This window comes from Muntiacus reevesi, chromosome 7 (genome assembly GCF_963930625.1).
Source record: "Muntiacus reevesi chromosome 7, mMunRee1.1, whole genome shotgun sequence".
NCBI lineage: Eukaryota > Metazoa > Chordata > Mammalia > Artiodactyla > Cervidae > Muntiacus > Muntiacus reevesi.
Window position 1 is genome coordinate 2,169,392 of NC_089255.1, and position 21,675 is coordinate 2,191,066.

The window sequence follows — 21,675 nt, forward strand, 5'->3', positions numbered from 1 at the left end:
GTCTGACTTTCCTCTGGCATTCTTATGAGTATACTTTTTCCGTCTTATCAGTGTTAATCACTTGCTGGCATGTAGTAGGTCCTCAATAAATGTTTGATTGAATGAGGTCATATTCCTTTCATAATATCCTTGATGATACTTACTTGTCCTTTTTTAGTAACAAATCCTGAACTGGCCTGTTCTTTGCCCAGGGTATTTCTGGTTTGTTCTTTGGCTGTCGTCAGTTCTCTAGCAGTTCTTAATTTCTTTGTTCAAGAATGATTTTTTTGGAACTTGAAGACTTTTAATTCGAACTGCAACGTATAGCCCACAGGCAATCTCTGTGAAGGACCCATATGTGAAGAATGAAATTATCCATAAGTGTAAAAGCAGAAGGCATTGCAGTGGAATACAAATGACGGGGAGGGGAACTGGAGGGGGTCAGTTGGTGCAGGATGGGCAGGTATGTAAGCTGGTGGTGTCATCTCACCCCAGGAGCTAATGTACTGCTGCCATCCAGGTTTTCTGAGTCTTGTCGTATTGCAGCATGATAGATGAGAAGTTAAAAGTTTTTCATGTACATGTTTGCTTGAAGAAGTGACAGAAATATAGTATTTCTGAGGTCCACCTGGCTCTTTTCCAGGTGCATGTGCAGACACACCTGCAGTGTGCAGAAAGCTGTAGAGGGAATCATGAAACATCACGCTTTTCCTTTGGTCAGCTCTGGATTCATTGCCTAGCATCACATACTTTCCTTGTGATTTCTCTGTAGAGGATAACGTATGCTAAAGGATAATATTTGTAAAGTATTTTTAGCACCGCATTCTATATAAATGCAAAATTGTCGCAGAGGATTGATAGACTTACATTCTGGTTTTTGGGAATGATAGCTTTGGAAACAGTGATTCCTTTGTGAAATTTTTGCAACCTCCATATACTTTCCAAACTTCTAAGCTGGTTTTCCAAGCTTGTCTTTGTGTATTTTCTTCATTAGTAGGGCATTTTCTCTTTTTTATGCTTTTTGAGTAGCATAAAAAGGCTGTATGTGAAAGGATATGTGTGAAAAGGCTGACATTTCTTGTAGAAATAGAAGTATAAAATGTTTTTATATAAAGGCAGCCTTAATTTATATGTATAAAAGATCTGCCCCATTTCAGTGCTGTAATTTTAAGCATCAATGTTTCTTCTTTTGTTCACAAAGCACTTCTTTACCTGCTTGGGATAGAAGAATTAAGTGGAGTTCTGTGGTTCTACCTGTTCCTGTCTGTGCCTGGATAGAAGAACAGACCCAGAGAAGAGATTAGTTCAAGGTGGAGCACTGGCTTGAATGGCAGCCTTCTGAAACTATTTTGAATAGGAAAGATGCATGTGCATTTTCCATAACCTCTTGGAAAATAAGCTGATCTCAGTTAACCAGAGATTGTTTAAAAAAATTCCTGAGGCAAAAGACAAGTGTAAAAACAATTGAAAGTGAAACTGTAGCCCAGCACCAGGGCAGGAGAAGCATGTTAAGAAGGTTGTTAAGAAGCATGTTAAGAAGGTTGTGATGGACTCCAGGTTTAGTGGCTGTGATGCTAGGATGAGGAGAAGATCCAAATTACTGTCAGGTGATGTCTACAGAGCCTGCAGTGGAGAAAATCAGTTGCTTACCAAGAGGTTAAGAGTAGCCAGTCAGCAAGTATAATATAGCAACTATAAAATAGCTAAAGTTAAGCTTGTGTTAGTTTCCTCTTGCTTCATAACAAATTACCACTAATTAGTGGTTTAAACATAGGCCTATTGGTTTTCTTACCATTCTGAAGGTCTAAAGTCCAGGATGGCATGAATGGGTTCTCTGCTCAGGCTCACAAGACTGAATCAAGGTGCTGGTCTCTTATCTGAAGGATCTGGGGAAGAAATGACTTTCAGAGTTTTTCAGGGTATTAGCAAAATCCAGTTCTTGTGGTTGTAGGCCTCAGGTTCCCATTTCCTTCCTGGCTGTCAACTGGGGCTTACTCTCAGCTTCTTGAAGCTGTTTAACATGGCCCTCTCCATCTTTTAAGTGGCAAGGACCTATGGAGTTGTTCTCATGCTTTAAACATCTCTGGTTTCCCTTCTGCCTTCCTCTTTTGCTATAGAATGTGCTTTGCTTATAAGGGCCCAAGTGATTAGGTCTAACATAATCCAATAATCTTCCCATTTTAATGTAAAAATTATGACACATAACACAATAAGAAGGTTTATATTTGGTCATACTTACTGGTTCCAGGGATTAGAGCAGGACTTTTATTTTGCAGGGGAGGAGAGCACATTTTATAACTTCTACCTGCCGCAGAGCCTAAGTTGAATTTTGTAAGACCTACATGAAAAAAGTATAAAATTTCCTTGATGGATATAAAGGAAAATCATATAGGTTTCACTTTGTAAATATCATATCATTACCTCCCAAGTTATCTAGTCTGTCAATTCAATTTAATTCCAGTCAGATTCTTAACAGAATTTTTTATTAAATTGGCAAGTTGGTTCTAAACTTCCTGTAGTAGAGCAAAATGTCTAAAAATTGGCAGAGACAAATTTGAAAGAGAATGATAGAAATCAACAAACTATATTTAACTAAAGTTAATAAAATCTTGAAGGATTGGTCTAGGAGTAATCCATGGCATAGAATGAGGATTCATTTAGTAGATGATAAATTTGCTTCAGTCAAAAGGGAAATGATGGCCTTTTAGGTAAATAGTGGTGTAGTGGTCTATCCATTTGGAAACAAAATTAGACCCTCATCCCAAGCACAGAAATAGTTTCCAGATGGAGTGAAGAAATAAGTAAACTAAGTAAAATTGTACAGGTATTAGAAGTATTTAAGGGAATTTGCTTATAAACTTCAATTTAGAGAATAACTAACCGAAGTGCTAGGAAGCATTGGAAAAGACCACAATGCTGCAAAAGATTGAAGGCAGGAGAAGAAGGGGACGACAGAGGATGAGATGGCATCACTGACTTGATTGACATGAGTTTGAGCAAGCTCCGGGAGTTGGTGATGGTCAGGGAAGCCTGGCGTGCTGCAGTCCATGGGGTTACGAAGAGTCAGACGACTGAGCAGCTGAACCCAACTGAACTGATTAGTGTCTGGAAAATGCAAATTAAAATAATTAGTCCTTTCCTCTTTCTTGCTCAGTCAGATTGGAAAAATTTTGCTCAGTCCAAATGTTGGCAAGGGCATTGAGACATGTACTGTCCTCGCATGAGCTGTAATGGTCTTTTTGGCAGTGCCCACTGTAATTTTAAGTAGGCCTATCTTTCGCAAGAGTAATTTCCCTAGCAGATTTTTACTGCAGTTAAAGACATAGGTACATGAGCACCAAGAGACGTTTTCTGGATGTGGCATTGTTATTATAGCAGAAAATGTCTAACGACCTAAAGATCCTTCATAGCAAGGGTTTTTGTTTATAAATTATCTAATGAAGTTTGAACAAAAGACCAATTAAGTTTAACCAAAGTAATTTATGGGATTTGTAAGAAGCACTGTCTTCTCCCAGTGTGTGATTTTATCACCTCTCATCACCCATTTTATATTTAATCAAAAACATTTCCCTTATATTACAATCTATTTTCTCAGAACAATGCAGTGTTCTCATCTTACGTGAGTATGTGTGAAATGGTTAATTCTCTGAAGAAGGCCCTGCCTCATAATATGTAACATCTTGGGAATTTCTTGTACCTGTCAGTGATGGGAAAAAAGGAAGAAAAAGTCTATCTGTAGGTATACCATCAAAGTAGGTTCTTTTCGAGATTAATGTGTATATGGAGTAATGTTTGCTGATTAAATGGTTATGTGTGAATAATATTTAATATATTAGATGATAATCTTTAAAGAATATGTAGTGGGAAGGGGAGAGATTAGATGTTTTAGATAGGTATAAGCATTTACCAGACAAGGGAAATATTTTCCTTATGTCTGTGTTTATATGAAAAAGATAGTCTAATATCTAGACAAAGACATTTTCAGATCATTAACTCTGGTGGTTTTAATTATAGGATGATTAGATAAGGACTGAAAATGAAAGCCTTGGTGATAGTGGTCAAGATGGTAGAGTAGGCGGACCCTGAGCTCACTTCTTCCATGGGCACATCAAAATTACAGCTATTTACAGAGCAGTTATCTATGGGAATAACCTGAAGAGTTTCAAAGAAGATTTTCCACAAGTGAAGATGTAAAGAAGGAACCACAATGAGATGGGTAGGAGAGACAAAGCTTCAGTATAATTAACACCCAACACCCCTTTGAAGGTGACCCACAAACAGGAGGATAACCACCATTGCCAAATTTTTCCCTACAGATCAAGGGGTGCAGCCCCCACTTTGAGCTCCCCAGCCCAAAGTTTTGCATTGGGAAGGCAAGCCCCCAGAATATCTGGCTTTGAAGACAGGAGAGCTAAAGGGCCATAGGAAACAAAGACTCTACTCTTAAAGGGTGAATGCAAAGCCCCATATGCTTTGAATCCCAGCACAAAGGCAGTGATTTGAAAAAACCTGGAGGAATCACACTCCCTCATTTCAAACTGTGCGACAGAGCTACAGTAATCAAAGCAATATGGTACTGCACAAAACAGACATGTGAATCAGTGAGCCAGAATAGAAAACCTGGAAATGAACCTTCACTCTGGGCAATTAATCTATGACAGAGGAGGCAAGAAAATACAAAATGGGGCAAAGACAGCCTCGTCAATAATCTTTGTTAAACTGGACAGCTACCTGAAACAGAATCAAATTGGACTACTTTCTCACAGCATATACAAAAATAAACTCAAAATGGGTTAAAGATGAAAATGTAAGGCCTGAAACCATAAAACTCTTAAAAGAAAACATAGACAATATGCCCTTCAACATTGGTCTGAGAAATATTTTTTGGAAATATTTTCTCAGGTAAGGGAAACAAAAGCAAAAATAAACAAATGGGATTGTATCAAACTAAAAACTCTTCACAGAAAGGAAATTATTAATATCAACAGAATAAAAAGACAGCTTACTGAATGAGAGAAGGTTATTTGCAACCAATATATCCAATAAGGGTTAATTTCCAAGGTGCATGGGAAACTCATACAACTTGATGTCAAAAAAACACAAACATCCCTATTTAAAAATAGGCAGAACACCTGAATAGATATTTTACCAAAGAAGACATGCTAATGGCCAACAGACACGTGAAGAGATGCTCTATATTACTAGCTCTGTATCACTAAGGATCAGGGAAATGCAAATCAAAACCACAATGAGATACCACCTTACACTTGTCAGAATGGCTGTCACAAAAAAACCACCAAAAAACAAGTGTTTAGGAGACTATGGAGAAAAGGGAACCCTTGTACATTGCTGGTGGGAATGTAAATTGATGCAGCCACCATGGACAATAGTATGAGGGTTTCTAAAAAAATTAAATATAGAACGACCATATGATCCATCAGTTTCACATCTGGGTATTTACATGAAGAAATCAAAAACACTGATTTGAAAAGCTATACGAACTCCAGTGTTCATTGCAACATTATTTACAATAGCCATGATGTAGAAGCAACCTAAGTGTTAATCGATACATGAATGGATAAAGATGTGTTGTGCATCTATACACAATAGAATGCTAGTCAGCCATTAAAAAATGAAGCTTTGCTATTTGTGACAGTATAGTTGGATCTAGAGGATATTGTGCTAAAAGCAGTGAGTCAGACAGGGAAAGACAAATGCCTGTAGAATCTAAAACCAGAATAAACTAAGATGAAATGAAGATAGACTTGTAGTACAGAGAACAAATGGATGGTTGCCAGAAGGGAGGGGGTGAAATTGGTGAAGGAATTAAGAGCTACAGACCTCCAGTTATGTAATAAATAATCACAGAGTATATTAATGTATATACATATATATATGTAATTTAGAAAGATAGTACCAACAATCCTACATGCAGGACAGCAAAAGGAGACACAGATGTAAAGAACAAACTTTTGGACTCAGTAGGAGGTGAGGGTGGGATGATTTCAGAGAATAGCATTGAAACATGTACATTACCATATGTAAAATAGATGACCAGTGCAAGTTTGATGCATGAAGCAGGGAACCCAAAGCTGGTGCTCTGGGACAGCCCAGAGGGATGGGGTAGGAGAGAGGTGGGAGGGGAGTTCAGGATGGGGGACACATGTATACCTGTGGCTGATTCATGTTGATGTGGCAAAATAATCACAATGATGTAATTTTCCTCCAGTTAAGTAATCACAGAGATGTAATATACAGTACAAGGAATATGGTCAATAATGTTGTAGTAACTGTGTGTGGGAACAGATGGTTACTCAACTTACCATGGTGATCATTTCACAATGTATGCAAATGTCAAATCATATAGTGTACTGGAAACTAATATTGTATGCCAACTATATTTCAATTAAAAAATAAAACATAAAACCTTATTAAGGAAAATGAGATAAAAATTATAAAAAGCTTTGGCTCTGTGTGTGTGAAAGTCGCTCAGTTGTGTCTGGCTTTTTGTGATCCCATGGACTGTATAGTCCATGGAATTCTCCAGGCTAGAATACTGGAGTGGGTAGCCTTTCCCTTCTCCAGGGGATCTTCCCAACCCAGGGATCAAACCCAGGTGTCCCGCATTGCAGGCGAATTCTTTACCAGCTGAGCCACAAGGGAAACCCAATTAAAAGTTGCTATTTTAACTTTATATATCTTCTGCATTAGTTGTGGGAGTAATGATCCTGGTGAAAATTGCTTTTTAAAGTGAGAGAAGTATGGGATTTCAACCAAAGTAAATTTTTTTGATGAATTTATTAGATGTACTTCATATAGGCTATTATCTTTATTAAAATAATAATTTTGTCTTGATATTTTACAGTCTTATAAGTAAAGCATCTCATTAATTTATAATATATAACAATTTAAAATTGTTTTTCAGAAGTATTTATTTAATACTTAAATCTCTTTGTAATTGAGGCAAAACTTAAAGAGGGAACTATGGGCTAATAAAATTGTTTTCATGTGAGCAAAGCTAATAAAAGATGAGAACTGTGGCTGTGTCCCACTGAGAAAGACAAGACAGCTTATTAAAAAAAAAGACACAACCTGTGAATTATTTTTGCAGAAGTCAACGAAAGGTTCCATTGTCCTTGAACACGTATTTCGTCACATAAACCTTGTGGAGGTAGATTATTTTGGACTGCGTTACTGTGACAGAAACCATCAGACGGTGAGTACAGTGACTTCATATTAAATTTTCTTGTTGTAAATTTCATCATGTCTCTGACTTTTCTTGTAACTGAAAAACTTAAACATGTTTTCCATTGCTAATTTCTTTGCATTTTTTCCTCTTCTGCCAGAAGTCTATAGAGTTGTAGGATTCATAGTTTGTATGTGTAGATTTCTTTATAGGTGGCTTGCATGGTTTCTGTTTTTTACAGTTATAGGGAGTACTTTTCTTTTGTGTTGTTAGCAGGACTGAATTAGCCATTCAATGTGTTAGGAGCCAAATGACTAATGTCTTGAAGTGACAAGTATTATTGCTTTTTAAAATTTTTAAAAAATTTTTAATTGGAGGATAATTGCCTTACAATGCTGTGTTGGTTTCTGCTGAACAACCCAGCATGAGTCAGCTATAAATATACACAAATCTTCTCCCTCTTGAGCCTCCCTTCTACCCCCACCCCCCAAAATCTCACTCCTCTAGGTTGTCACAGAACATCAGGCTAAACTCCTTGTGGTTATTATTGCTTTATAGGAAAGTAAATGGTTAAAGAGTATTTAAAAGAAATACAGTGTAAAAAGGTGCCTATCTAAGTTTTGTAAGTTGGACAAGCAATTGTAAGATAAACTAAGTAGAGGTTTTCATTCATAAACTTGATAAAATAAGAGTAATAAAGGCAATCAAGCTTCTGGTGTTGGATGTCATTTGTTCAAGAGGATTTAACTCAAAATCTTCCTGACTGGTTGAATGGTAGAGAGTTATTAACAAAGTTAGCAAATTGGTTAGTGTAGATTCTATTTGGTTATAAGGTTGAAAAGCTCTCTTGGATGATGAAAGAGAAAAGATTTTGGAGGTGAGGGTTTTGAGATATGAAAGTATATTCATTAATATGACTTTCGGTTTAAAAGTCTAAGACAGATCTTAACCTGAGCTAGAAAGTCTTATTATGCTTATAATGCTTATATGCTTACCTTAAAAATGCCCTAGTTGACCTTTCTTTTTTTATATGCCTGTTGAAATAGATTTTCCCTTCTTTCTTCCTCAGTTCTCCTAGCCTGCATTGAGTCACCTGGGTCTGGGGTCTGTTCATTGTGGTTCACTGTTTATCTGAGTAGGGCTTCTTTGTTTTGTCCCCAAGATCACGGTAGGATGAGAAGAGGCAGGCAAATGGAGTGCTGTTGATGGCAGTATGTTCTTGAGCTTTTTCCATAACAAGCTTGTTCTCTTTCACAAGAAGATTTCACAAAGTTGGAATAAAATATTGGGTGTGTTACTTAGCTTTTCATAGGAAGGAATTGCTTTCTGAGGGCAAGTGGTCATTAATATGTGCTTCAAAGGGAATGGACATATTCAGAAGGTCACTGAATTCTGTCTTGTACGACTGTAAGTCAACATAGCAAAACTGTAAATCTATACTGAGAGATTAAATTGAAGGCTATAGAAGATATCTTGTATTACATTCGTATTTTTAAAATAGCATTTTTCCTAGCAGAGGGAAATTCAGTTTCCTGATCTTATCTAGTATGTCAGACCTTGCCTGGAAAGATTGACTGTCTTGCTAAAATTGTATAGACCTTATCTTTTTTTTTTTTTTTTAACTTTCCAAAGAAAAAAATGTGAAAAGCTAGAGACTTTCAAACAATGGCTTGTATCATTGCAAAAGAATTAGAAGGTGGTATTGATAGTTCAATATTTAAAGTTTTCTAGCGCTTGTTAAGATCAAAATTTATTTTTCCATTGCCTTTATTTCTAATATTCTGTATTTGTGATACAGGTTTAGGAGAAAATACATAATTTGAAGGAGAAAACTTACTTAAGGCATATTTTTTATGTGGTAAAAACAGATGTGTAAATCACATGATTTTTTGGCCTTCTGAATTTGTTTCTTTCCAGTAAACTCAGAAAAAAATAGAAGTGATTTGTAAACATGACTTAGTCTTTGCATGTTCAAGTGCATTGTCTTGTTTTCCTTTTAATTGTAGGAAGTTGTGAGAATAAGGTCTTGACAGTTTACCCTTCCTTCAGGTAATTGTTTGATCAAAGCTTGTCATTTCTGCAGGGTTGGTAGAGTATGTCTGGGAAGGAAGACGTGATTTTGTTCCTGATGTGCTTCTCTTAGATTTGAGATAGGTGTTGGGACCTCTCTCAGGAAGAAGTACAGGCGGCCTTTTCACTCTAGAAGGGCAACCCCCCAGCTGTAAATTTTTGAGGGGATTGTCAGTAAACCTCACTTCTTATTTCCTTATTTACTCTCTATATTAGTAGAAACAGCCCTTCGTATCCCATAGTTATTTATGGTAAATAAGAGTTTAAGAATAACCTGATGTTAGAATAGCACAGGACATGGTAAAAAGTCTTTGTCTTAAAAATAGAGGAATTACTTCTGTGAATATGCCTGAATTACTGTCCATTAGATTGGATTTTATTTATTGCTTTACTCTTTTTCTGTGCCCAGAAGTTTATTTTAATGAACAATGCCTGTGTAAGGATCTTGCATGTAATTAAGACCTACATAGAGAAGACTCTGAGGTCCTAATGGGGACCACTTTGATCAACTCTTGAAGCCAATACAAAGAGATTGGGAAGAGGAACTGAGGGTGAAAGGAAGAAAGAGGACAGGAAAAAGATATGGGTGCATCAAAGAAAAGCTCTCCCTCCCCCTCCCTCCATCAGCAGTGGATCGTGGTTTGGGGCCATGCCTGAACTTTGGCTGGGGATGGGGGGAGTAGAGGGCTTTCCTGTGGCTCAGACAGTAAAGAATCTGCCTGCAATGCAGGAGGCAGCCTGCAGCACTGCTAGCCATCCAGGTGTGGTCCAAGTGTAAGGATGCATCTGTGGGTGAGTTGGACTGGCAGTGGCTGCACAGCTGACAAGGAAAGGTTATGGAGGGCTTTATGCCCATCTCAGGGAGTAGGTGCGTGATGCATGAGAAGATGGGCAGCTACCCTAGAGAATTGGGCAGCAACAAGGGGGCTTCCCTGGTGGCTCAGACGGTCAAGAATCTGCCTGTAATTCCGGATACTAGAGTTCAATCCTTGGGTCAGGATCCCTGGAGAAAGGAATGGCTACCCACTCCAGGATTCTTGCCTAGAGAATTCTATGGTCAGAGGAGCCTGGCGGGCTATAATCCATGGGGTTGCAAAGAGTCAGACATGACTGAGCAATTAGTACATACATACATGCCTGATAAATATGTCCCTGTGACAGGTAGACCCCACGTTGCAGGGAACTTGTTTTCTCTCCTGGAGAACAGGAATAACCAACAGGCCTCAATCCAGATGAATCAGCCATCACCATCATTGTCATCAATACACCAGCAACTGTTGAACATTTTCTTATGTTCATTGCATACTTAGAACAGCTGTTCAAGTTAAATATTGTTACTCTACCATCAGAGATGAAAAAAAGGAAGCTAAAATGGTTGAACAACGTCCCCAAGGTCACATAACCAGCAAGTGTTAAGATCAGAATTCAAACCCAAGTCTTCATGTCTTCAAGATCTTTCAGTTATTCAGTACAATAATATCCTGACTGGAATGCATGTAAGATGAGGAATTCTGAGGAAAGGGAGTTTCATGCCTGGAATATTAAATGAAAAAAATCAAATTTTATTAAACTGTGTATTCCATGGAACCAAGTCCTGGGAAATTTATGTAGCAAATGCCTAGATTTAGCTGTTCTATCTGTGTAAAGAGTACTTGTTGTTGTCTAGTTGTTCCATTGTGTCTGACTCTTTGTGGCCCCATGCCAGGCTTCCCTGTTCTTCACTATCTTCCGGAGTTTGCTCAAATTCGTATCCATTGAGTTGGTGATTTTATCCAACCATCTCATCCTCTGTCGCCCCCTTTCTCCTCCTACCCTCAGTCTTCCCCAGCATCAGAGTCTTTTCCAATGAGTTGACCCTGTGCATCAGTGGCCAAAGTATTGGAGCTTCAGCATCAGTCCTTCCAATGAGTATTCAGGATAGAAATACGCCTTGTTAAGGCTAATGTCTCTCTGAGGTATAGCTGACTTGATTTAGAACACTCTGGGCTTCCTGATTTCTTCATTTCTCAGGAGGGGTCTGTAAAAGAATCTTGGGATAATAAAAATAGTTCTTCATGAAGACACATTTACTGAGACTGAATTAACACAGTGCCTCCCGCATTACCTCAGGCTTTCTTTTAGATGCCATGGAGTTCATGCACTTGCAGTTTCTTTTTCTAAAAATAGCAATGGTGAAAGCAGTTAACCTTAGCCTGGATCTAGAACCTCCTTTCTGTTCTGCTCTGAACTGGGTTATCAGGTTCATTCTTAGTCCAGACTGGTCTGTGTGGAACATGTCCTTTTTATATCTGGACCTTGGTTCGACTTAGAGAAAATTTCCAGCCTTGATGGAAGCTGGATGTGAGGCAGTCTGTCATAAGGATTACAAGAACACATCAGTTTTGTCTAATGACCATGCCACTCACTAGCTGTAAATATTTAAAATTCTCTTCCACTATTAACCCTTAGTCTTGAACAGCAGAACTGTCAGGAGAGTGGACGCCCTCCAGTGTGTTACAGGCCTGCCTGTCGCCAGTTGAGCGGCTGCGTGTTGGGACACCTTCCTGTTTCCCTCATGGCCCGTGACCAGCAGCTCCACTTGGTGCGGCTTCAGTTCACGTGGGTACCAGCTGTCTCCGCTCAGTGTCCTAATCCCCAGCGCCTGTGGCTGTGTCACTTTATATGGCAAAAGGGACTTGGCAGATGTGACTAAATTAAGGATCCTGTGATTGGGAGATTAACCAGGTAGGACCAACATAGTTACATGTATTCTTACACATGAAAGAGAAGGCAAGAGAGTCAGAGGAGATGTGACAGTGGACACAGAGGTCAAAGTGGTGCATTTACTGAAAGGAGGCCTTGATAGCAGGAAGGCAGGTGGCCTCTAAAAGTTGAAAAAGGCAGGGCAAGGATTCTCCCCAGGTTCTTCTAGAAGGAGCACAGCCCTGCCTACACTTAAGTTTTAAGCCCAGAGTCTTAGTCAGTTTGGGCTGCTTTAACAAAGTACCATAGGCTGGGTGGTTTAAGCAAGAAGCATTGATTTTTCACAGTTCTAGAGGCTGGAAGTCTGAAAGCAGAGTGCCAGTGTGGTTGGGTTCTGGTGAGGGTCCTTTTCCAGGCTTCAGGCAGATGACTGCTGAAATTATACCACGTAATTTCACATAATGGTATAAGAGCTTTCTTGTTAGAGCACTAGTCCCATTCCTCCCTGACCTAATTACCTCCCAAAGGCCCTACCTCCAAGTACCATCACCCAGGTGGCTTAGTGGTAAAGAACCCACCTGCTGATGCAGGAGATGGGGGTTTGATCCCTGGGTCGGGAGGATCCCTTGGAGGAGGAATTGGCAACCCACTCCAGTGTTCTTGCCTGGAAAAACCCCATGGACAGAGGAGCCTGGTGGGCTACAGTCTATGGGGTCACAAAGAGTTGGACATGCCTGAGCACACATGGATACATATGGGATTGAGGCTTTAACATGTAAACTTGTAGTGGACACAGACCTCAGTCTCTTATACCTACTGAGATCATTTTGGACTTTTGGCATTCAGAATTGTAAGATAATAAATTTCTGCTGTTTTAAGCCACAAGTTTATGGTCGTTTGTTGTAGCATCAAAAAGAAACCAATGCACGTGGTTACTGTGGGGAGAATTTTATTTTGATTGCTCAGTGGAAGCATGAGGGCTTTCTTGTTTGGGTTCACTGCACTAGGCAGAAACCTGAGAGACTGTTACTTCTCTGGGTGATATTAGCATATACCTTCCTGTAGGTGCGCAGAATTTCTGTGATTAGGACTGCGTGTGCACATCCGCAGAAGTCTGTGAGTACATTAGCTGCTGCTTCAAGGATTATCTACATTCCTTATTATGAGGGGCGGAGTGAGATCTGTTCAAGATAGGCAGAGAATTGGGATTTTAATATAAACTTATTCACTTTAATAGTTGGGCAAGTTTGAAATTACTCTGAAGCTGAAAGGCAACATGAGCTGCCTTTGTTATTATAAATGGAGTGTGAAGTGGTAGTGGAACAGATAACTGCCTTTGGAGTCACAAGATAGGTTGAGTCCTATGTCTGCTTTTAAGAAAGGTCAAGTCACTTCATTTTTCTCAATACTGAGATGCTTTCCTTGCCCTGACATTCAAGATTGTTGTAGGATCAAATTAGAGAACACTTGAAAGCTCGTTGTGTATTATACAGTTTTAAACATTTTGAACACTTTTCCTGTTGAAACTAGGATGGAGGACTGGAGGAAAGGAGAGAAAATCAAATAAGCTCTGGACACCTCTGGAGATTTTTGAAGATCCTTTTGTTGATATTGAAAGCAGTAATAAGAGTAAATGTGATATCCTATTACTACTTCCGGTTTTAAAATTAATAGTTATAATCATGTCCAACTTGATTTTAAATATTTATTTATTTTGCTTATTTTGGTATGTGGGTCTTAGTGTGGCATGTGGGATCTTTAATCTTCACTGCGGCATGCAGGATCTAGTTCTCTGAACAGGGATGGAACCTGAGCCCCCTGCATTGGGACCGTTGAGTCTTAGCCATTGGTCCACCACAGGAGTTCCCATATTCTATTTTAATGTTAGCATGAGGCTTCTCTACAAATTACTCCTTCAAATGCAGATTTTATCTAGTTAGAGCTTTTCTCAGAATATAGAATTCAACCTGCTGGATCTGGTTCTGTAACTTTAGAAGTCAAAGGAGGAGGGAGACACCTTGCATTACAGATTCAGCCAGCACATGAATGCCCTTTCCCCCAGTGAACTCTTCTCTTCACTGAGACAATAAAAGCAATCAGATGGAAACTCCCCAGCTTCTTAACCCTCTGCACACACTTCAGTTCAGTTTAGTCGCTCAGTCATGTCCGACTCCTTGCGACCCCATGGACTGCAGCATGCCAGGTCTCCCTGTCCATCACCAACTCCCGGAGTTTACCCAGACTCATGCCCATTGAGTCCGTGATGCCATCCAACCATGTCATCCTCTGTCGTCCCCTTCTCCTTCTGCCTTCAGTCTTTCCCAGCATCAGGGTCTTTTCAAATGAGTCAGCTCTTTGCATCAGGTGGCCAAAGTATTGGAGTTTCAGCTTCAATGTCAGTCCTTCCAATGGACACTCAGGACTGATCTTCTTTAGGATGGACTGGTTGGATCTCCTTGCAGTCCAAGGGACTCTTAATTGCTTCTTAATCATCCTTTTCCCTCCTCTCAGTGATGGAGCAGCAATGCCTCTCTCCTGGATTTTGCTTCTGCATATGCAGCCTTCTCCTGTGTTCCCTTTATTCCATCAAGATTTGGGCATGTTTTAAGACACCTTTCCTTTAAAAACACCCTTCTCCCACTCTCATGCACTCCTTTGTCTACTGCCATATTGACTCCCTCTGTGTCACACCTAAACCGCAGAAAGCTTTGCATAAATTCATTGCCTCTACTTCTCAGATCCCATTCATAAACTTTTAACAGTTCAGCTTTGATACCCATCCTACACTGAAATGGTGCTCAGGTTAGTCATGAGTTGCTATATCCAGGTGAAACTTTAAGCCCTTATTTTCCTTAATCTTTCTATTGCATTGACTCAGTTCTTGAAATCTTATTTTGCTCTTCTGACAACACATTCTCCTTGTTTTTCTCTTTTTGAGTTTTCTTTTGGTTGTTCCTGTTCAGTCTTCTTTAGCATCACTTTTCCTCTGCCTTTTCCTGAAAATGTTTTCTTCAGTAGCCCCCTGACTTTATGAAGAGCATCATGAACAGTGCAGTGGCCTGGGATGACTGATGACAACACATCAAGTGTACCTGGCCGGGGAGGGGAAGACATGACTTCAGGTTCTTCATGAGTCCAAGGGCCTGGAAAGGAACACCAGAAGTGTCTTTATAGGAATCCTTACTGAAGCTCTCCTTTTCCTGCTGTTGGTTATGTCACTCCTCCTATGTAATTTTATCTGCTGTATGATTTAAATTACTATCTAAAGGCTCAGTTTTTCCTCAGATTTGTATCACTGACGCAGACATCTCAAGGCATCATACTGTACAGCATACAGACTCTGCATTCAGACTGTCTGGGTTCATAAAGCCTTTACTACTTGGAAGAACTGTGAGGCTTTGGGTGAATCTCCATGCCTCAGTTTCCCCACTTATAAAGTGGGGATAGTAATAGTATCAACTCGAGTAATAGTATCAAGGGTGGTAGTTCAGAGTAAAGGAGTCTGTAAACACCAGACTACTGCTTTAAGCCGTATGGTCAGTGTGGCCTAAGTGTTAGCTCTTCTTCTGTCCTTCGATGACCCTCAGGTCCCTCCAGCCCCACATATTCAAAGCTGAAGTCATCATCACACCGCCAGACCTGCTCTTTTTTTTTTTTCAAATGTTCTCGAGAGTAGTGATTTTCCAGATTAAAGAAAAAAGCTATGCACCTTTGTAGAATTTTAGGTTGAGAATGAAAATTTTGTCCTACATTTAAATAGATACAAGTTTTTGGTTTATCATAAGCACTGACATTGTAAAATCTGTTGCATTATTCTTAAGTGAATCTTAAATGTATAGTCTTAAATGAATCTATGTCATGGTAATTTTGGTACTGATCCTCAACCTTTAAAAAAGTTTTACATTAAAAGTCAGAGAATTTTCTTTATTTCTTTTATGTTTTTAAACTTTTATTCTACTTTCTTCATAGAATTTTCTCTTATTATATTTTATTAACAAACTATATTTATCCATAACAATATTATATATAGAAATTGAAATTTTATTTTATTTTTTCTATATTGGGTTATTTTAATATCAATTTATTGCTCATGTCATTTAGTAGCTACACATTTTACCATTTTTAGAAATTGAAATTTTATTTATTTATTTATTAGAAATTGAAATTTTAAAAGTTTATTTCATGGAAACTTAAGGCTTTATTAATGAGCCTTAAGAATATTTATTATTACTATGGCTATCAAAACAGGAAAGTATTATATATTTTAATAATTCTTAAACTTAAAAAGTAAACATTTACTGAAAGTGCATCTTGATAAAATACTGGACTGCTTCTTCTCAGTTAGTTCACATACCTCTGAATGGTTATAATAATTCCTGGTGTGAGACAGGGGTCAGCATCAATTTTATTCCTACTTCTTGTCTTTATAAGGATGGGCACTGAGTAACCTTATCTACTGAGGGAGGTAGATTGAAAAGGAAGGAGTTTTGATAAAGGAAGATCACTCAGTTCTTTGAACTCTTCTGGTTATATGCCTCCCCCCGCCCCCCAAAAAAATCACATAGTGATCTGTCATCTAAAATTATATTCAGTAATCTGTTAGGCATCTCAAATGCACTGTAGTCATCACCATCCCCTGTCAACCTGCTCTGAGAACAAGGGTGTCTCAGTCCACTCATCAGGTTATGCTTTAGTTTAGTTTGAAAACAAGGGATTCAAAACTTACTGAGTGGCGAACAGTTTGTAATCATCAGAGTAATTCAACTTCACAGTTTCTGGGAGATATATTGAAAATGCTTTACCAAGATTTATCAAAGCAGTATTTATTATGTTTTTTCTCTTTTACTTAGAGGCACCTGATGGAATCCATTTTTATTTGAAAGGATTAGGAAACTAAAAATTGTTCATTTTAATGAACATTTGCCAATATATGATTTTTGGTAAAATGCTTTTATATACTTGCATATTTGTATTTTCATCAGAATTATGGAGCTGCAGATTTAGTTCATCCAATTTATGAAAAGAGTCCAACTTTTACTTTGGCAAAATCAGTTATCAAACCACTCAGCTAAACCGGCATGTATTCTGTCTTTTGTCAGTTTAAATAACACATGTTAACATGTGTCCTGTGACAAGTATTTCACCTTGGGATTTGGTTTCTGGATGAATATAGACGGATAAGGCATGGTGTTTTGTCACTTAGATGTGATGGATTTACCGGGGCTTTGATTTGTTTTTTTTCTTTGGATCTCTATCTCCTGACCTAGCCATATTTTTATGTATTTTGATAATAGCTGGATGGTGGAAGTTGCAAGATCATTAAACAAAAATCACCATTCCTTTTGCTGTCTTGCTCTATAATATACCTTAGTTCAGAACAACCCTGCCAAGGAGCAAAATACCGTACTTCTCTCACCTTGTCTAGTCCTCACCAGAAGGACATGTAAGGCTGGGAAAGAGAACGCCCTGCTCTTCTGGTTTAAGAGTGTTTTATTGAAGGCAACTTTGCTAACACTGGTATTTAAAAATATTTCTGTTTTTCTGCTCGAGGATTTGCCACATCCTGGGGCAGTGTTCCCTAGAGAATTTGAAAGGGTGAGAGGTGCCTTCCTACTGTAAATGGGAAAAGAGTGTTGTGAAAGGGGAGGGCAGTGGGGAGAAGTGTGCCCAGTAGATCAGGTCTAGAAAGAATGTGTGTGTGAAGAGAGCAGATCCTAAGAGTTCTCATCAAAAGGAGAACTATTTTTTCTTTTCTTTTTATTGTGTGTGTATGACAAGGTGAACATTAGCTGAACCTGTTGCAGTCATCATTTCACAATATATATAAATTACACCATCATGTTGAATGCTTTAACTTAGTTTGTGTGTGTCAATAATTATTTCTCAATAAAAGTGGGAAGAAAAATGTTTATGGAAGTTGAGGATCCTGGAATTAAGCCCCTTAAAACTATCCGTTGCCTGTGTACCCTTTAGGACATTCTTATGGTTGCATAAGAGGTGCCTGCCCTTCTTCTTGAATACCGTGGTGAATGCTGCCCTTCAAGCTAGGGTGTCATCCCTAAATCCATCGTCTCCCTTCTCAGAGTTGACGAGTCACCCAGTCTGTCAGTTCTTAATAACTAATGTGACTGTGTAATTAACCTTCCATAGGATCCTGTTGAGGGTGAAAAGAACCACCGTTCCTAGCTCCGCGGGGAGAGCAGTGTGTCAGCAGGACTGTGGTCCAGCCCCAGTCCCCAGCCCTGAATCTTGGCTGAGGTGCCAGCATGGTTTCTGTAGAAGTTTTCTTCCAAGACAGGATTGGTCGTCCTGTCTTTGCTCTTGCTCCCTCTCATGTTTTCCCCCTTGCAGTTGTAGTTTTTTTTCAGAAATACTACTTTAAGAATGTCTTCTCTGTGGCTTCAAATTCTTTAATGAATCCCTAAGGAAGAATTCAGAAATTCCGTAACAAGGGTTACAAGATCCTTTAAGAAATGTGGCCCTTTGTTGTTCTAGAGCTTTTCTTGCACTGTAATTCTTCTCTTTATTTCCCCAGCCATCCTCCACCCAAACCTGCACTACAGGTTCATGAACGCTGCACTCAACTACCTGCCGCTCCTTACCTGTACTGTAGCGTCTCGTGATATACCCTCTGCTTCTCTGGCTTGAATACCCTTCTTGTCTTTCGTGCCTCATTTTTACGTGGTGATCCTGCTCTTCCTTACCATCTGATTGAGATGTCTTTCCTAAAGCTTTCTCTCATCCCCCAGAAATGCCCTAGGCTTACTCCTACCATGCATTGGAAATTCTTGTTGTTCAGTCGCGCAGTAGTGTCAGACTCTTTGCGACCTCATGGACTGCAGCATGCCAAGCTTCTCTGTCCTTCACCATCTCTCAGAGTTGCTCAAACTCATGTCCATTCAGTCAGTGATGCCATCCAACCGTCTCATCCTCTGTCATCCCCTTCTCCTTCTGCCTTCAATCTTTCCCAGCATCAGGGTCTTTTCCAATGAGTTGGCTCTTCATGTCAGGTGGCTAAAGTATTGGAGCTTCAGCTTCAGCATCAGTCTTTCCAGTGAATATTCAGGATTGGTTTTCTTTAAGATTCATTGGTTTGATCTCCTTGCAGTCCAAGGGACTTTCAACAGTCTTCTCCAACACCACAGTTGAAAAGCATCGATTCTTTAGCTCTCAGCCTTTTTTATTGTCCAGCTCTCAAATCCATACATGACTACTGGAAAAACCATAGCTTTGACTAGACAGACCATTATAGGCAAAGTAATGTCTGCCTTTTAATGTGCTATCTAGGTTTGTCATATCTTTTCTTCAAGGAACAAGAGTCTTTTAATTTCATGGCTGCAGTCACTGTCCACAGTGCTTTTGGAGTCCAAGAAAATAAAGTCTGTCCCTGTTTCCATTGTTTCTCCATCTATTTGCCATGAAGTGATTGGACTGGATGTCGTGATGTTAGTTTTTTGAATGTTGAGTTTTAAGCCAGCTTTTTCACTCTCCTCTTTCACTTTCATCTATAGGCTCTTTAATTCATCTTGGCTTTCTACCATAATGGTAGTGTCATCTGCATATCTGAAGTTATTGTTATTTCTCCTGACAGTCTTGATTCCAGCTTGTGATTCATCCAGAGCGGCATCTGCATATAAGTTAAATAAGCAGGATGACAATGTACAGTCTCGATGTACTCCTTTCCCAATTTGGAACCAGTCTGTTGTTCCATGTCCGGTTCTAACTGTTACTTCTTGACCTGCATACAGGTTTCACAGAAGACAGGTAAGGAGTGACTACCTGTGTTTTTCTCTTAAATAATATTTCCCACTTGATTGAAAACTCCTTGATGATGGGGATTATGCCCCATTTCTTACTCTATTACCACCTCTGCCACTGCCAACTGGGTGCTCTCTCACCTGGACAGATGGCAGTTCAGAGAAAGGGCACTCTGACAAGAATGCTTCTCTCTTTGCTTTCCTTTGTTTGCTGCCTCCGTTTCCCACTGTTCTTTGAATTTATTGCCTTGGGTCTCTTAAGAAAGGACGTTCCTCTTGTTCATTTTAACTAGACTTCATAAGTATATTTATATATATATGTGTATATATATACACATATATATATAAATGTTACTGAGATATTAGGAATTTATGTTGGAAGTATATGGAATTGCAGGAAGTTACGGATGAATGATATTCTTAGTATGCTGGAGGTTACTGAGTGCTATTCAGAATCTTCCTCTTTTGTAAGCGGTAGTATAGTAGTAGTGTAGTATGTAGTAGACTTGAGTTCAGGTAATGTCACTGGTGGCTATACAGTTGTGTTACCTATGTTTTTTTTTAAGAATGTATTCATAATAAATAGTATTTTTAATAAAATAGGTTTTTCTATTTCTCTGTAGTTTATGAACAGTTTCCATTAAGGAAGGAAGTGATACGATTTCCCTGGCAAGTCCAGTGATTGAGACTCTACTTTCCAGTGTAGGGGACACCGGTTTGATCCCTGGTTGGGGAACTAAGATTCCATATGAAGTGAAAGTGTTAGTCGCTCAGTCATGTCTGACTCTTTGCAACCTCATAGATGTAGCCCACCAGGCTTCTCTGTCCATGGAATTCTCCAGGCAAGAATACTGGAGTGGGTAGCCATTCCCTTCAGGGGATCTTCCCACCCCAGGGATCAAAGCCCTGTCTCCCATATTGCAGGCAAGTTCTTGAGTCACGCGGGAAGCCCAAGATCCCATGTGCCTCAGGGCAGCTAAGCCGGCACACTGCACCAGGAGAGGCCTATATGCCGGAACTAGGGAAAGCAGCAACAGTAACCCAGGGCAGCCAAAAAAGAGAAAAAGAAAGGAAGTGATGATGCTTTTCTGGAACCAGTTTCTGTTTAGAGTGGGTCTGATTTCTTCTGAGTCCAGTCACTTGCTGCATAGTGAGAATTCAGGAGCTGGCCTGCTGGAAATAATCCCAGCAGAGCATGCTCTCTTTGTTGTGTATGATGATGTTTTTAAAAAAATTTATTTTTAAAAAATTTATTTATTTTTTGTGTTCATCAAGTCTTAGTTGCGGCATATGGGATCTTAGTTCCCTGACCAGGGGTCGAACTTGTATCCCCTGCATTGCAAGGTGGATTCTTAGCCACTGGACCACCAGGGAAGCCTGTCTGTCTATTTTTTTGACATGGTTTCAAAAATGCTTTTGAAGGACCTAGATTTGTCTAGGGTCAGCTCTATGGTGCATCTGAACCTAACCCTCTTGTAGTTCTTTTTCCCCCCATTCCTTTTCCCTCCCAGATGGTTGATCATAATAGACACAAATGTGTCTTCCATGGGTCATGTACTCTTAAGAGGATTTGATTGGGATGTGCCAGCTTACTGATAAAATGTAATAAGATAGTTTATCCCGTGGCTTCCATAAATTTGTCTTCCAGGTTGAGTAAGGTGAAGGACTGGATTCTATCTTGCACAGAGTTCTTTCTTCACTAATGGCAAGTAGTGTCTTTTTTCATCAAAAATAGATTAAAAGGAGAAACAGTTGAACACAGTAAAGGTATAAAATACTTTAAAATAAAGCTATCAGAAATGGTACTAACTTCACTATATATACACACCCATATATATTTGCATATGTAACGAAGTATGCAGGTATGCTGTGTTCTTTTTGTCAATGAAACAGGTGTTGTGTGATCAATTTCTGTGATCCACACTTTCTTAGTTGTTTAAGTGCATGACAAGAATATTGCCAATTTCATTACCATGAACATTTTATTAGACTGTCTTCTAC

General features: G+C 39.2%; 1 protein-coding gene across 7 annotated transcripts in view; it reads left to right on the top strand.

Annotated features, from left to right (window-relative positions):
- EPB41L4A (erythrocyte membrane protein band 4.1 like 4A) overlaps positions 1–21,675 on the top strand; it is a 261,537-nt gene that overhangs the window by 95,562 nt on the left and 144,300 nt on the right. For all 7 annotated transcript variants that reach the window (XM_065941619.1, XM_065941623.1, XM_065941620.1 and 4 more), the window contains exon 2: positions 7,091–7,195. In XM_065941619.1, the coding sequence (XP_065797691.1) occupies positions 7,091–7,195 (105 nt within the window). The remainder of the gene's footprint in view (positions 1–7,090; positions 7,196–21,675) is intronic.